The 15,605-nt window shown below is 42.2% G+C and overlaps 1 protein-coding gene and 1 pseudogene across 1 annotated transcript; both read left to right on the forward strand.

The window, feature by feature from the left end:
• The first annotated feature begins 5,388 nt into the window (after positions 1-5,388).
• On the forward strand, positions 5,389-8,766 carry LOC129187801 (NAD(P)H dehydrogenase [quinone] 1-like; annotated as a pseudogene).
• Positions 8,767-11,076: 2,310 nt separating this feature from the next.
• Positions 11,077-12,793, forward strand: LOC129187749 (NAD(P)H dehydrogenase [quinone] 1-like). Its single transcript, XM_054787404.1, has 6 exons — positions 11,077-11,225; positions 11,307-11,471; positions 11,791-11,921; positions 11,985-12,098; positions 12,326-12,427; positions 12,497-12,793. Exons 1-6 carry the CDS (start codon positions 11,222-11,224, stop codon positions 12,791-12,793), a joined length of 813 nt encoding a protein of 270 aa, XP_054643379.1. The 5' UTR covers positions 11,077-11,221.
• The last annotated feature ends 2,812 nt before the right edge of the window (positions 12,794-15,605 follow it).

The raw sequence follows: 15,605 nt of genomic DNA on the forward strand, positions 1-15,605 counted from the left end.
TGTGGAGTTGTTCCTCCGCAGCTGCCGAAACAATTTTTTTAAATCATTATTCTATCCAGCTGTTCAGTTTGCCATCACAGTATCTTAGGATCACATCCTGGTCATTTCCACATGCAATAGTATGTCAACACTGGGATTTGGTGAAGAATAAAGCTATTAACATGAGTTACATCCTTTCCCACCAAAGACAAATTGAAGCCTTTTCACAGTGACCATAAAAGCCTGCTGTATATTTCATCATGGCAGGTGGCAGGTAAGGCAGACGCTCAACTGCCACCTGTCATGATGAAAAAAAATAATAATAATAGTAACATAAAATAAATATTAATATTTGACAGTGAACTGTATTCTAAATGTATTTTCTGTATGATTCCAATCGTTTTTAACATTTGCTTAAGTAAATATCGCTGAATTTGCACATTTGCTGTTCAAATACAGGGCAGAAACCTACGGTGAGGCTCTCTTGAGTTGAGTTGGAGCATGGCGCCATGTCAGCCATCTATCCATCCACCTTCTTCCGCTTATCTCATTTGCCTGAGCCACCTCATCTGGCTCCTCTCAACGCGGACGAGCAGCGGCCCTACTCTGAGTTTCTCCCGGACAGTGGTCCTCACCTTATCTCTAAGGGAAAGCCCAGCCACCTTTCGGAGAAAACTCACTTTAGCCGCTTAAACCATCTTGTCCTTTCGGTCACTACTCAAAGCTCATGACCATAAGTGAGGGTAGGAACGTAGATCGGCCGGTTAATTGAACGCTTTGCCTTTTGGCTCAGCTCCCTTTTCCGATGCAGGGTCCGTATCGCTACAGACGCCACACCAATCCAGAGTTTGTCAGCATGTGGCCAATAAAATGTATGAACATTTTATACCCCATGACTTTCTAGAGCCTGCGTAATGTCTTTAATGAATGTGACGTCATTATCCTTGCTAATTGGACAATAACATACACAGAAACGTTGAAAGTCTCTGATGATATCGTCAAGTGAAGTCCAAAATAATTAAAAATGTGAATTCAGTCCAAGTCACATGACTCGAGTACACATCCCTTGATGTTCACAGATGGTCTTTTCGCTTAAGATTTCCACTTTAGTTCTTGTAAGTCGATGCGTATTTATTTGTGGAGCATTAGCACGGTATTGGCAAAACTCGCTTCCTAGCTACCTTTCGTTAAGGTTTCATGGAATATTACAATATTCTTGACATGAATTTATACCTCCACTTAAAAACTGGGCATTATGAGGTTTACACAGGCAAACCTTTAAGGCAGCAAGTAAAACCACAAAGACACATTCATAGTTTTCTTCCCCACCTCAAGGTTGCAGTGACATTTGGGGGATTTACTTTCTTACCAAAAGGTCAACAAGAAGCTCAGTGACTCTAAGCTCTGCAGTGGTGTTAAATACAAACTTATTTCCACTGCTACCTTAGAAATGAGTACAGGAATTTGACCAAATATGCGTTTGCCAACATGTCTTAATATGACCACAGCAGTGCACCATTTAAATTAATAAGTCTATTAAAAAGTGCAAACACTTAGAAGTGAGGTGAGGTTTGACTAATCGATTCAATCATGTCGAGCAGAGCCAGATGTGTTCTGAGCCCGTGGTAAATGGGTCTCTGTGTCTGTGTCACATGTCACAGGGTTAACAACGGGCCGGCCATTAAACAGTGAGACCCACAGCCCGGAGAAAGTGTGACTGAGATGCTAAAATGAAGGGGGGACCAGAGGTCGGCAAAGAAATGAGGTGAATTATGTTGTATGGTCTATCGTCGCTGTTTCAAAACTCACTCAATTACAACCTGCTTGAGGAAATTGAAGCAAGGCTATATTAAGATTGGCGACAGGAAAGGTTTGGAATGAAACACCATCGTGGTGCTCCTAGAACCGCTTTATGTTTACTGAAATGCCCCCCTTTTCCCGCCGTGTCACAGTGAGGCTATTGTGTGCTCGCCATCATTACGGAACTGAGGAATTCACTCTGACATCTGAGCACAGTGCTCCCCACGAAACCACACCGCATGCTGCAGCCTCTGCAGTCCAGTTCGTCCCTGAGCCTGCGGAACCAGCACCACCAGTTCAAGTCTTTACAAAGTCTCTTTTACGCAGACATCATGCATCATTGCCCTCATCATTGAGTGCCATTGCCATTTCTTACAAGCTTGACATGCCGTAACCGCAATGAGATAATTCACACCACACACTTAAACACAGACGCTGTCCCACCTGTTACGGCTCTGATACTCATACCTGTCAACCCTCCCGTTTTCCCCAAAGCCTCCCATATGTTGAAATGCCAGTGTTAACAGGAATGCTGATACTATCTCCTTTGCCCCCTAATTCCATGTCAGTGCTGTTTATACAGAACAGCATCACAGAAAAAAAGTCAATGTGAAAGGCTGTATTGACTTTGGTGTCCCTCAAGGCACCGTGCCTGATCCGCTGTTGTTTTTTGTTATTACTTCATTTCGCACAGAACCCAGCATGGCAAGACAAAGCATTGCCACAACTGTGTGTGTGTGTGTGTGTGTGTGTGTGTGTGTTTCACTCAGCAACATAGCATGTAGCGATTCGAAATTTAGACGCTAGGATGTTGGAAAAATAAGTCTGCTGTGACGTATACAATGCTATATGGCTACATATAGCCATATATATATATATATATATATATATATATATATATATATATATATATATATACAGGATATAACTGTCAGCAACTGGTGTCACGCATAAAATAATTGACAGCGACAATTGCTTACAGTACAACAGGGCAGGAAAATGTGCTTTAGAACATGCACAGGAAGTTACTTGTGAAATGGGGCCATATGAGATTGGAATATGCTCCAGCACTACAGAGCCAGCGTAAACGCTGGCTGTCTCCGCCCCCTCCAAATGCTTGACAGGCACCTAAAAAAAAATTCAAATTTCATGTCAACAGACCCATTCCAGACCCAACCTTGATAAGTGAATTTCGGCAAAGTAGGGTTCCTTATTTATAAATGGAATATTTTCATTGTTAAAGCATAGAAAACCTGTTTACGACCTCCTAAATACTGTTTTTAACTGTATTAGAGCCCTCTAGACATGAAACAGCACCCCCATATTACTCTTATTACCTAATATAGTAGACATAATAAGAGTAAATAAGCCATTGAAGACATAAATAAGACTTGTGCTTGTGTGTGTTGCTACAAATGTTCCCAAGGGGAACTGAATGGCAGGACTGACAGGAAGTGCCATCTGGGGTTCAGAGTTAAGTTTTAGCTTGGCATGTGTTACAGCTGTAACAGTTGCCTGTGTTTTTATCAGGGATTTTTATTAGGTAGTATTGTGTCTCACCGAACTTTGCAGTAACATTACTGTCACCTAGTGACTACTGTAGAAGATTACATCAATCTTTTGAATTTGCATGTTTTGAATGCCTTATATTGTATTTTAGTTCATTTCGCCATGTTTATGCTTGAAAATGCATTGGTCTGCTTAAATATGCATACGTTTTGACTAATAATAGGCGTGTTCAACCACGAAACAGCATGATTTATTCATGAAAATATTTTTGAAAAACCGTGATGAGTCAAGCCGCGAAATTCGAACCGCAAAGTGGCGAAGGACAAGGGTACATCATTTCTGGTTCCAAAAAAGTTTAAAAAGTTCCCTAACAAAAGAAACAATGAAGCAAGTCTGATCAAAAAAGTTAGCAAATACACCCGTAAAATGAAGTAATTTTATGTCGATGTCGCTTCAGTCGCCAGTGTTTACTACAACACCGGAAGCTAAATAGCTGGGGAAAAAGAGTCGTGCGTGCTGACTCTCAAGAAAACACTGCCCTGAGTGTTTTGATGGAGAATTACACATGAAGCGCTCACCCCCGGCCGACGCTGTAAAAGGATGGTTTCGCTGTAGCATAATTCAGCCTTTAGGTGGCTACATGTTGGCGCGAGACATTTTAGGGTCCCACAAAATTGACTGAACAAGGCACACACAGGATTTTGGAAATCCTGGGCTTTTCTGCCATGAATAGTGTGTTGTGAACAAATTTGAACAAGGCTCCATGCATCACTGTGACCATTATGTTGCTCACTTGTGTGTATTTGGGTTTCCAGAAAAGCAAGACTAACCTTTCCGGAGAGTGGTGAGCCGGTGCCCACTTCCTGCTATTGAAGCATCAGAAAATGGCTTTGCATGGCCTGGCTGGTGGGAGAAGTGGATGGACAATGGGAGAGTAAGATGGACAATAGATCAGAGACTGTTGACTAGTCGTCACAAGTAAACACTGAAAACCCGGCTATTCTAAATCCGACAAGCCTTTGACAACAGTGTTGGAAGTTCATCGTGATATGCTTGCTTTTAGCGGCATATCTTTAAAAAGCCGTGCATTTTCCATATGTGACGTGATGCCTGCCAACAGGTCGTTATGGAAGCACGAGGCTAAAACACAACACTCATTCAGGGTATCTTGTCATGTTGCTGCATGTCTCATTTCTTCCATACCAAAATAAAAGCGTCTCGTCACACCTCCGCTTGTGATTTGTTGTGGAAACCACCAAGCCGCTTGCAAACGAGGAAGCGGCCGCTTGAAACCAGATGGTGAGTGAAGATGATTTGTTCAAAGTGAAGCACTAACATGAATTTGACTCATTCAAGCTTTCAACTGGAGGCCTTAAAAGTGAGTTACAGGCGCCTCTTTTTGAAGGACCAAAAGAGCCTTGTTCACCGTGTCCTTCAGCTTTTGGTTCCTACTGAAGACGAAACTTTGTTCTTATCTGCCATTAAAGTGTTCCTCAAGGCAGTGAAGACATTACAAGTATTATTAAGACTCACGAAAGTAAGGTTAGGCCGTTTGTCAAAAACACAAAGTCAGCATTCATCTCAGGCCATTGCAGCACAAGCATATTTTACAAGCTAAATGTATTAATGACTTTAAATTGTTGATGTTAAATTGTGTGATTAGGTATGAATGTGAGAGAGAATGGTTGTTCGTCTGTATGTGCCATGCGATTGGCTGGCGACCAGTCCAGGGTGTACCCTGCCTCACGCCCGAAGTCCGCTCCAGCGTACCCACGACCCTAGTGAGGAGTAAGCGGCATAGAATATGGATGGAATTATTTGTCAGGTAATAACGAAATAATGAAATATAATTGTTGAAGGTCACACTGGATTCTCAGGGTAAACAATTAACATTTTTAATATGTACTTAGTTTTTCTTCAACTATATTTAACAGCTCTGCATATCTTGATCTGCATTTGATTGGTTTAATGGATGGTTAATGGATGAATAGTTCAAGAATCCTTTCATTTTTCAGCAGGTGGAAAAAGTTTGGATAACCCTGATGTAGCGCATCAGCTGATTGGCTGATGGCCTTAATTGCTGACTGCAAGCACCTGTGTGACAACCTTGAACACCTGAGGCGTCCTGTATAAAAGCACCTCACAACCTGTGTTACCCACCTCAGCTACAACATCTGTGTGTGTTGTTTGAGTGCTGGTTCAGAAATGGGTAAGCGCCATCCTGCAAACCGCCTACTAGTTTGGTTTGCTTGTGTTAATATTGTGTCTTCTCCTCTTCTTGTGTTGGCAGCAAAGAAAGTGCTCATTGTGTATTCCCACCAGAGCTCTGGCTCATTCAACGCTGTGGCCAAAGACGCTGCTGTGGAGGTTTTGACTGCTCAGGGCTGCACGGTGCAAGTGTCTGACCTCTATGCCATGAAGTTCAAAGCCTCTGCAACACCTGAGGACATCAATGGTTGGTTATTGATGTACACCTTTACCACTAATGTAGCTGCAATTGATATTTGTAGTGCCCCCTGTGGGTGGTGCTTAAAATGTTTTGGTGCTGGCATGGATGTAATACAGATCCTCAGTTTTATAATATAAGTTGTCACTTACTTATGCACAATTTAAGTCTCTATGCCCCTGCCAAGATGTTTTGCTTGATATATGCCATGTTAACGACTCTTAAGTTCTAGTTATGGGAGACAGGGTAATCATGAATGGGGTTACTATAATTTTTATTAAATTTAGGGGTTTAATAGTGCCACCATGTGGTGTCAGGGGAAAAATGCACAAGCAAAACAAGGTGGGTGTGCATACTTTGACACCTTTCTAGCCTTTTTGTGTGCAGCTGTACAGGGGTTGAAGCGTTAACTTGCATGGACAAATTCATAGCAATCAGGTGTAGGCTCTGTTTCATCTGATATCTATGATCATGTCAGTGAGTCATTAGCAAACGTTACAAACTGAAGTCAATGCTCAACTTCTAATTCTATACTCGTAATGAAATTATGTTCCGTTTTATGTATATATTTTGACCTGGGAGGGATGCTGCAAAATATGTGAAAATGAGCAAATGTACACGTGCTAATTTTTGGAAAGTTTGTTTACCAAGAGTAGTTTTGACTGACTTGAAACACTGGACATAGAGTTGCTCTGAATAAGCCACTAATGCTTATTTATACACTGTGGCAATTTAATCACTACTCTGTATTTACTATGAAAATGTGTTCATGGGGCGGGTGGTACTGCCCCTCTTTTGCACCTACTGCATTGTCACCAATGTCCTCTTTAGGTGCGGTCAAGAATCCTGAACACTTCCATTATGCCGAGGAGACCAAACTGGCGTGGGAGGAAGGAAAACTGTCTGACATCACGGAGGCGGATCTAGTCATCTTTCAGGTATAGTTTGAAGGCCATCAGTGAGGTTTTACCAAAGGTGTCTAACCTGACCTTTCTTTCCAGTTCCCATGTACTGGTTCAGCCCACTGAACTCTAAACTACGTGGAAGGGGCGTCACGGCTGACCGCATGTAGCCATTGTCGACCATTTTGTTTCACCCAAAAAGCACACATGCATACATACACGTGTATCTTCATTCACTACATTATCGTTCGGTATAAAAATTAACAAATTTAATTGAAACAGTAAATTTACTAGACTCAAATCAAAATATTCCTACCTCCTATGGTGACAATGCATAACTCAATTTCAGTGTTAACAAGGTATTGTTATACCTACGTAGTATCAAAGAAATGCCACACCTACCTTTTTTAGAACATGATCAGGAAAGGCAAATATTGTTGGAACTGCATTTTGTCGTAATCTAACAGTCTGGCCAGTCCGGTAGAAGTTCTCCTCGGTGAAATGACGAACAGAGTTGCGATCTGGCTGCAGTAATCCACCGGTCTCTCCGCATATTTACTACCCATTGCTTTAGAAGTTGAGGTTGCAGTGGAAATCTAAAGGAGAATAAGGGCTCATTTACAACTACTTAGATGAAAAGATGCTTACAGATTTAAAGGATCTCTTTTTAACTAAGCATTTACATACCTGTGACATGCAAGTCCCTTCTCGCAATTTTCACGAGTATCACGATTTGTGCAATTAATCGCAGCACAAGACTGCATCTCGAACTCAGTTTTTTAGGCTTTCTTGTTTTGGGTGAAACATGGCGACTTCTATACTTCCAGTGGCGTCAGGCCTCCAATGCGCAGCAAGCGATCGGGGCCGTTCCACGTATAGCGTTCAGTGGTTCAGCCTTCCTGCTGGATGGACCGGGTGCTCACACTTGGCTACGCATACTCTGAAAGGCGATACAGCCAGGGACTCTTCAAGGTGAGCTTTAAATGGAAGAGAAAGTGGTGCAAAATGAGTATTGACCTGTGCTATGTGGTACTCGACACCAGCTTTACTTGTACAGTGTTCTCTTTATTGCGGGATAGTCTTAAAATATCTTGCAATAAGTGAGATCAGTGTAGTAGCCAGCTCTTAAGACTAAACTCCTCACAATACTCAGATGGGCATTAACAGTTGATTTCACATTTCAATGCTCTTATGTTGGACAAAGTGACGCGCGTTCATCCTGGCGCTGTTTGGCTGTAGCATTTTTGTATCAAAACATTGTGCCTGCCGTCCTACTCTTGAACCAAGGATTCATTTAGCTGGTTAGCTGCTTGTATTTGCTAGCCATGGCATGAAGGAGTGACTAGTCTACAGCCAATCAGGATGCAGAACACAATGGGTGGCTTCTCCCTTTGCCAATAAGGACTGTTGTGGCTCATTTAGCCAGCTATTGACTACTGTGGCTTAATATGCAAGCAGAGGCAGGTAAATACAGGTGGAGTGGCACACGTATGAAACACCCTCTACTAGTAGCAGTAAATACAATAAGATGTATACATACTGTATCGCTCTAATACACCACAATCTGTTTATACACATTATCCCCGAAATGGTGACTCTGTGAAAAGTGAACCGCAATGTAGCAAGGGAACCCTTCATTTCTCATTTAACTTGTACAAATTACTTATTTCAATGATGACCAGAGGTGGCAAAAACATTGAGGGGACTTTTTTAGGACAAGGTTGTGCGGTCTTTCACCACTGGCTCCCTTGAGTCCATGTTCAGTGCTAATGGCATCAATGGAGACATGAATGTCACTCTGGCCTCTTCAGGTATTGTACACTTGAACATGTCTTGCTCATTTAACGGCCTACAAACACTAAACATGTACGTCTCTGCAGAACGGCATCCTGCACTGCTGCGGCTTCCAAGTGCTGGCACCTCAGATCTTCTGGGCTCAATCTCGTGTCCCCCTGGAGGCCTGGTGTGCACCCGCTAGCCTTCGCTCCCATGGACTCCTTTGACGGAGACAAGGGCTTCCAGCTGAAGCCTGAGGTCCAGGAGAAACATGCAAACCAGGAGTTTGGCCTCACTGTGGGAACCCACCTGGGGAAGCGTGTGCCACCCAACCAGATGAGGGCTGGGGTTTAACTTTGGTATCCTGTCTCTACTGAATAAAAACAGCCTGCCTTGACTCTACTCCGCATCTGTACTGAATTATTGAAAGTTCAGACTATTGGTTCCAGGACCAGAATCGTAAGCTGTCTTCAAACATTTCTTTTCTGTAATTGTAGTCAATTGGAATTGGGCTCCCTCCTAAAATTTTGCAGTGGAAGTGTAGTGCAGAATTGCTGGTGAAATACATTAAGTTTGGGATTTTTTTCCTCAGCGTTACCCACTGAGCTTACAACCCTTCCAGAAACTATGGAATCACCAGAGGATGTTCAGTTAAATTTTGTCAAATCAGACATGACCCAAAACTAAAGTTAAATTAAAATTGCTTCGTTCTGGTTTTAAGAAACAAAATGGGGAAACAATTTGTAGCAACTTTTTTAAGACCAAGCAGTGTAAAACATGGACTCCCTAAATTCTGAGCAAGATGTATAGAATGTAAAGTGTAAACACCAGTACCTTGTTGCACCACATGGCATGGACTTCAGTGTCAAACGGTACTTTATCTGGCTCCATCTTTCTCTCATTGCTGTTGCCAGATCAGCTTTGCAGGTTGGAGCCTCCTCATGCACCATTTTCTTTAACAGATTTTCAGTTGAATTGAGATTGGGCCTGTTGACCGGCCTTGATGTTGACCTTGTCTTTTTTTTTTTTTTTTTTGCTCTATGGCAAGATGCATTCATCCCCAAGCATCCTTTCAATTGATGGGAAAATGTGTCCAAAATAACAAGCTTGTGCATTTATTGAAGACGTACTGACAGCCATGTCCCCAGTGCCTTTACTTGACATGCAGCCCCATGTCATCCATGACTGGAAGTTTGCATGCTTTCTTCAGGCAGTGGTCGGAACAGCACCAAAGAAAAGTTCCAGCATCACCTTGCCCAATGCAAATGTACAATTCATCACTGAATATGACTTTCACGCAGTCCTCCACAGTCCAGCAGTGCTTTTCCTTAGCCCATTGTAACTTTGTTTTTGTCTGTTTAATGGCTTTCATTTAGCTTTTCTGTATGGAAATCCCATTTCCTTTAGGTGCTTTCTTACAGTTCGCTCACATTCTCCTCCCGTTTTGTTTTAATCCTAATTTGTTTTGCTGTGCATTTTCTGTTTTCAAGACACTTGAAGATTTCTGTCTTGACGCTTTGATGTCATCCTTGGTCTTCCAGTATGCTTGCCTTTAACAACCTTCCCATGTTTGTACTTGGTCCACATTTTAGACACAGCTGACTGTGAACAACCACAATCTTTTACAACATAGCGTGATGATTTACCTTTAACAAGTTTGATCATCTTTGTTTCACTTGACATCTCTCGTGTTGGAGCCATGATTCATGTCAGTCCACCTGGTGCATACTACATACCTGCCAGTGTAACACCACCATTAAGGCTAAACACCCACGTAACCCTTTATCTTTGAACCTTTATCTTTGAACATCGGCACTGATGCCTGGCTTACATTTTTGATAGTAATTTCAAGCAATAACTTCCAGTGGTCCTGCCTGTGAATTTGGTGTCAAATGAAACGAGTTCAGACAACTCCAACCCTCCAGACATCTGGAGCAGTTCATAATCTAAAGCATGGCAAAACCTAAAACACGTCTACTAACCGGAGATGTCAATTTCTCCGTCAGCCATGGTGGACGTAACTTGGCTTGTTGAACAGTTGTGCTGTGATCAACCAGAGGATGGAAAAACTTTATTGTAAGCAATATCAGGGTTCGATTGTTGCTCCCTCGCTCTATCACGTTTTTTCAGAAATTAATAAAAGATCAGTGCTCCGTGGCTGACTGTGGCGTATTATTAGTCCAAAAATATTGAAAGACAAAGGCATGTGTAGTATTCTGGCCACTAGGTGTCAGTAATGTTCCATTGAGGCATGAAGTTAGGTTACTGTCATACTGCATGGAGTCAGTCATGACATGTCCGACATGAAAAGAAGTTCTCCCATTCCGTGTGGAAGTGGTAAGTTTTTGGCTTCTTTGACCTTCTTCCCACTCGGTTTTAAACCCTTTCTTAAAACTAGTTAGCTCGCTAGCTTGCTAATGTTTAAAGCCATGGCTGTCTCTTGTTATTTGTTAGTTATTAACAAAATAATGAAAGATAATTGCAGATCAAAAGATCACAGTAAAGCTTTTCTTCAACTACATTTAACAGCTTTGCATTTCTTGACCAACATTTGATTGGTGGAAGGTGGTTGATGGACAAATCGCTTAAGAATAGCAAAATCCTCCTTTCATTTTTCAGCAGGTGGAAAACGTTTGGACACCCCTGATATATTGAGTCAGCTGATTGGCTGATGGCCTTAATTGCTGACTGCAAGCACCTGTGTGACAACCTTGAACACCTGAGGCGTCCTGTATAAAAGCACCTCACAACCTGTGTTACCCACCTCAGCTATAACATCTGTGTGTGTTGTTTGAGTGCTGGTTCAGAAATGGGTAAGTGCCATCCTGCAAACCACCTACTAGCTTGGTTTGCTTGTGTTAATATTGTGTCTTCTCCTCTTCTTGTGTTGGCAGCAAAGAAAGTGCTCATTGTGTATGCCCACCAGAGCTCCGGCTCATTCAACGCTGCGGCCAAAGACGCTGCTGTGGAGGTTTTGACTGCTCAGGGCTGCACGGTGCAAGTGTCTGACCTCTATGCCATGAAGTTCAAAGCCTCTGCAACACCTGAGGACATCAATGGTTGGTTATTGATGTACACCTTTACCACTAATGTAGCTGCAATTGATGTAATATAAATGATCATTTTTATAAACAGACAAGTTGTTACCCATGCACAATTTAAGTCCAACCTACAGTATGCCCCTGTAAAGATGTTTTACTTGGTTGTGGCTTTTTTTTATATACTGTATATATTGTGAAGTGCATTGAGCTGTGAGAAATTTCAAGTCAATCTGTGTAGCAGTGCCCCCATGTGTTGTATTTGTCTGAAAAGTGGCCCAGGTGAAAGTGGGGATGTGTACTGCCTCCCTTTGTCACTAGTCTTAATGTCCTCTTTTAGGTGTGGTCAAGAATCCTGAACACTTCCGTTATGCTGAGGAGACCAAACTGGCGTGGGAGGAAGGAAAACTGTCTCCTGACATCACGGAGGAGCAACGTAAACTCACTGAGGCGGATCTAGTCATCTTTCAGGTATAGTTTGAAGGCCATCAGTGAGGTTTTACCAAAGGTGTCTAACCTGACATTTCTTTCCAGTTCCCCATGTACTGGTTCAGCCTTCCTGCTATTCTGAAGGGCTGGATGGACCGGGTGCTCACACTTGGCTACGCATACTCTGATGAAAGGCGGTACAGCCAGGGACTCTTCAAGGTGACTTTTTTTTTTTTTAAATGGAAGAAAGTGGTGCAAAATGTTCTCAAACTGCTATATGGGTTCTAGCTAGTGGTACGCTAATACCAGCTTCCCACTTTATTCAGGAGTTTTCTGAATTCCAATGACCTACTATATGTACAAGTGGCTTATTTAAAGTTAAATGGCAGCGGTAGCAAAGATACTGAGGTGGAACTTGGGATTAAAATTGAGAGCCACCTTTTCAGGACAAGAAGGTGGTGCTGTCTTTCACCACTGGCTCCCTTGAGTCCATGTTCAGTGCTAATGGCATCAATGGAGACATGAATGTCACACTCTGGCCTCTTCAGGTATTGTACACTTGAACATGTCTTGCTCATTTAACGGCCTACAAACACTAAACATGTACATCTCTGCAGAACGGCATCCTGCACTACTGTGGCTTCCAAGTGCTGGCACCTCACATCTTCTGGGCTCCATCTCGTGTCCCCCAAGAGGCCTGCACCACCATGCTGGAGGCCTGGCGTGCACGACTTCAAGGACTCCTGGAAGAGGCCCCGCTAGCCTTCGCTCCCATGGACTCCTTTGATGGAGACAAGGGCTTCCAGCTGAAGCCTGAGGTCCAGGAGAAACATGCAAACCAGGAGTTTGGCCTCACTGTGGGAACCCACCTGGGGAAGCGTGTGCCACCCAACCAGATGAGGGCTGGGGTTTGAACTTTGGTATCCTGTCTCTACTGAATAAAAACAGCCTGCCTTGACTACTCCGCATCTGTACTGAATTATTGAAAGTTGAATATTTGTGCTGGAATCTTCAACTTAAATGTGAGGAAAATTCAACTAATTGGATTTCAAAATGCATGTAGGCCCCCCCACGTAACATAACTAAATGAGAATGTGTCCTATAGTGGTTCACCTTGTGAATTTTAATTTAACTTTCAGCATATGAATGCTGTTACAGGTTGAGCCTGGCCCTTTAAGAATCTCATTGTGGGATGTTGAGTGTCCCCCTCTGTCTACACTGCCCCCCTTTGGCTGTAGACCATTTGGCTGCTGTCGCCTGTCATGCTAGCTTGTAAATGAATCTTTGAGGACTGGAGCAATCTGCTAACAAGGATACAGAACTGTTACTGTGCCAGGATCAAAACGGTCACAGAAATACACGTGTCTTGATAAAATTCAAACAACTTTGAGTGTTTAAATGAGAAGTGTATTGTGAGGGTTTTTTCAGCCTTAAAACAATTGTAAAATGAAGTTGGCTACTTTGTGGATTTCACTTATTTCCGGCTATTTGAGGAACCTATCCCTGTGATAAATGAGGGAACACTACTGAACTATTCCATGATCTTAGTCAAACTGTCAAGTGCTTTTTTGGGGGGGGGTCCACGGGCCTTTACTCTGCATCTGTACTGAATTATTGAAAGTTCAGACTGTTGGTTCCAGGACCAGAATCTTAAACTGTATTCAAATGTCTTGTCTGTAATAGTCAATTGGAATTGGGTCTCCTGAAATCTTGCAGTGGAAGTGTAGTGCAGGATGCTGGTGAAATATACAGTATTCCTTTTTTCAAGTTAATATTTAATATGGCATTATTGTGTTCCACGGTCGAATTGTCCCCATAAAGCAGTGCTGTTATGGGTGCCCTGTTGGCATTTGGTACCTGGCCTTCAGTAGGGACTTAACAGGTCAGGATTTTTCCAGACTTTTTTTTTTTTTCTACAAAAGAACTGAACATCCTCAGACTGATTCCATCATTTTTGCCAGGGGTTGTACAAAAAATGTAACGCTACATACCTGCCAGAGTGTAACACCACCATTAAGGCATCCAGACATCTGGAGCAGTTCATAATCTAAAGCATGGCAAAACCTAAAACACGTCTACTAACCGCAGATGTCAATTTCTCCGTCAGCCATTGTGGACGTAACTTGGCTTGTTGAACAGTTGTGCTGTGATCAACCAGAGGATGGAAAAATGTTATTGTAGGCAATATCACGGTTCGATTGTTGCTCCCTCGCTCTATCATTTTTCAAAAATTAAAAGATCACTGCTCCGTGGCTGACTATGGCGTATTATTAGTCCAAAAATATTGAAAGACAAAGGCATGTGTAGTATTCTGGCCACTAGGTGTCAGTATTCTTCCATTCTAATGTACCATCATACTGCATGGACGGCATATCCGACATGAAAAACTTTCTGGCTTCTTTGTCCTTCCCACTCGGTTTTAAACCCTTTTTAAAACTAGTTAGCTCGCTAGCGTTTAAAACCATGACTTTGTTATATAGGGGTGTTATTTCACATCTACAGGGCTCAAAGTTTTAGAAAGTCAACAGGTTTTATGCTCTTAGAAAAATATTTCATTAATATTGAATCCTCTAACAGAAATTCACTTATCGTGTCCGGATCTGGAACCAATTAACCACAATAAACGAGAGAGGACTGGAGTGTTGAAGTTACAGCGAGCACTCCTGATACTGAAGGCCCTGGGAAGATTGGATCAAAAAAAAAATTACTGGAAGCAGTACACCCAAGAGACACTTCAAAATGACGTCAATTTCATGGAAGAATTACAAGAATTGAAGCGGTAAATGTCGGTCAGTGACAACATCCCACAATGAGATTCTTAAAGGGCCAGGCTGAACCTGTAACAGCATTCATATGCTGAAAGTAAAAAAAAAAAAAAAAAAAAAAGGTGAACCACTATAGAACACCATTCTTATTTAGTTATGTTACGTGGGGGGGGCAGACCTACATGCATTTTTGAAATCCAATTAGTTGAATTTTCCACATTTAAGTTGAAAAGATTCCAGCACAAATATTCAACTTTCAATAATTCAGTACAGATGCGGAGTAAAGGCCCGTGGACCCCCCCCAAAAAAGCACTTGACAGTTTGACTAAGATCATGGAATAGTTCAGTAGTGTTCCCTCATTTATCACAGGGATAGGTTCCTCAAATAGCCGGAAATAAGTGAAATCCACAAAGTAGCCAACTTCATTTTACAATTGTTTTAAGGCTGAAAAAACCCTCACAATACACTTCTCATTTAAACACTCAAAGTTGTTTGAATTTTATCAAGACACGTGTATTTCTGTGACCGTTTTGATCCTGGCACAGTAACAGTTCTGTATCCTTGTTAGCAGATTGCTCCAGTCCTCAAAGATTCATTTACAAGCTAGCATGACAGGCGACAGCAGCCAAATGGTCTACAGCCAAGGGGGGGCAGTGTAGACAGAGGGGGACACTCAACATCCCACAATGAGATTCTTAAAGGGCCAGGCTCAACCTGTAACAGCATTCATATGCTGAAAGTTAAATTAAAATTCACAAGGTGAACCACTATAGGACACATTCTCATTTAGTTATGTTACGTGGGGGGGCCTACATGCATTTTGAAATCCAATTAGTTGAATTTTCCTCACATTTAAGTTGAAGATTCCAGCACAAATATTCAACTTTCAATAATTCAGTACAGATGTGGAGTAGAGTCAAGGCAGGCTGTTTTTATTCAGTAGAGACAGGATACCAAAGT

This window comes from Dunckerocampus dactyliophorus, chromosome 9 (genome assembly GCF_027744805.1).
Source record: "Dunckerocampus dactyliophorus isolate RoL2022-P2 chromosome 9, RoL_Ddac_1.1, whole genome shotgun sequence".
Classification (NCBI taxonomy): Eukaryota; Metazoa; Chordata; class Actinopteri; order Syngnathiformes; family Syngnathidae; genus Dunckerocampus; species Dunckerocampus dactyliophorus.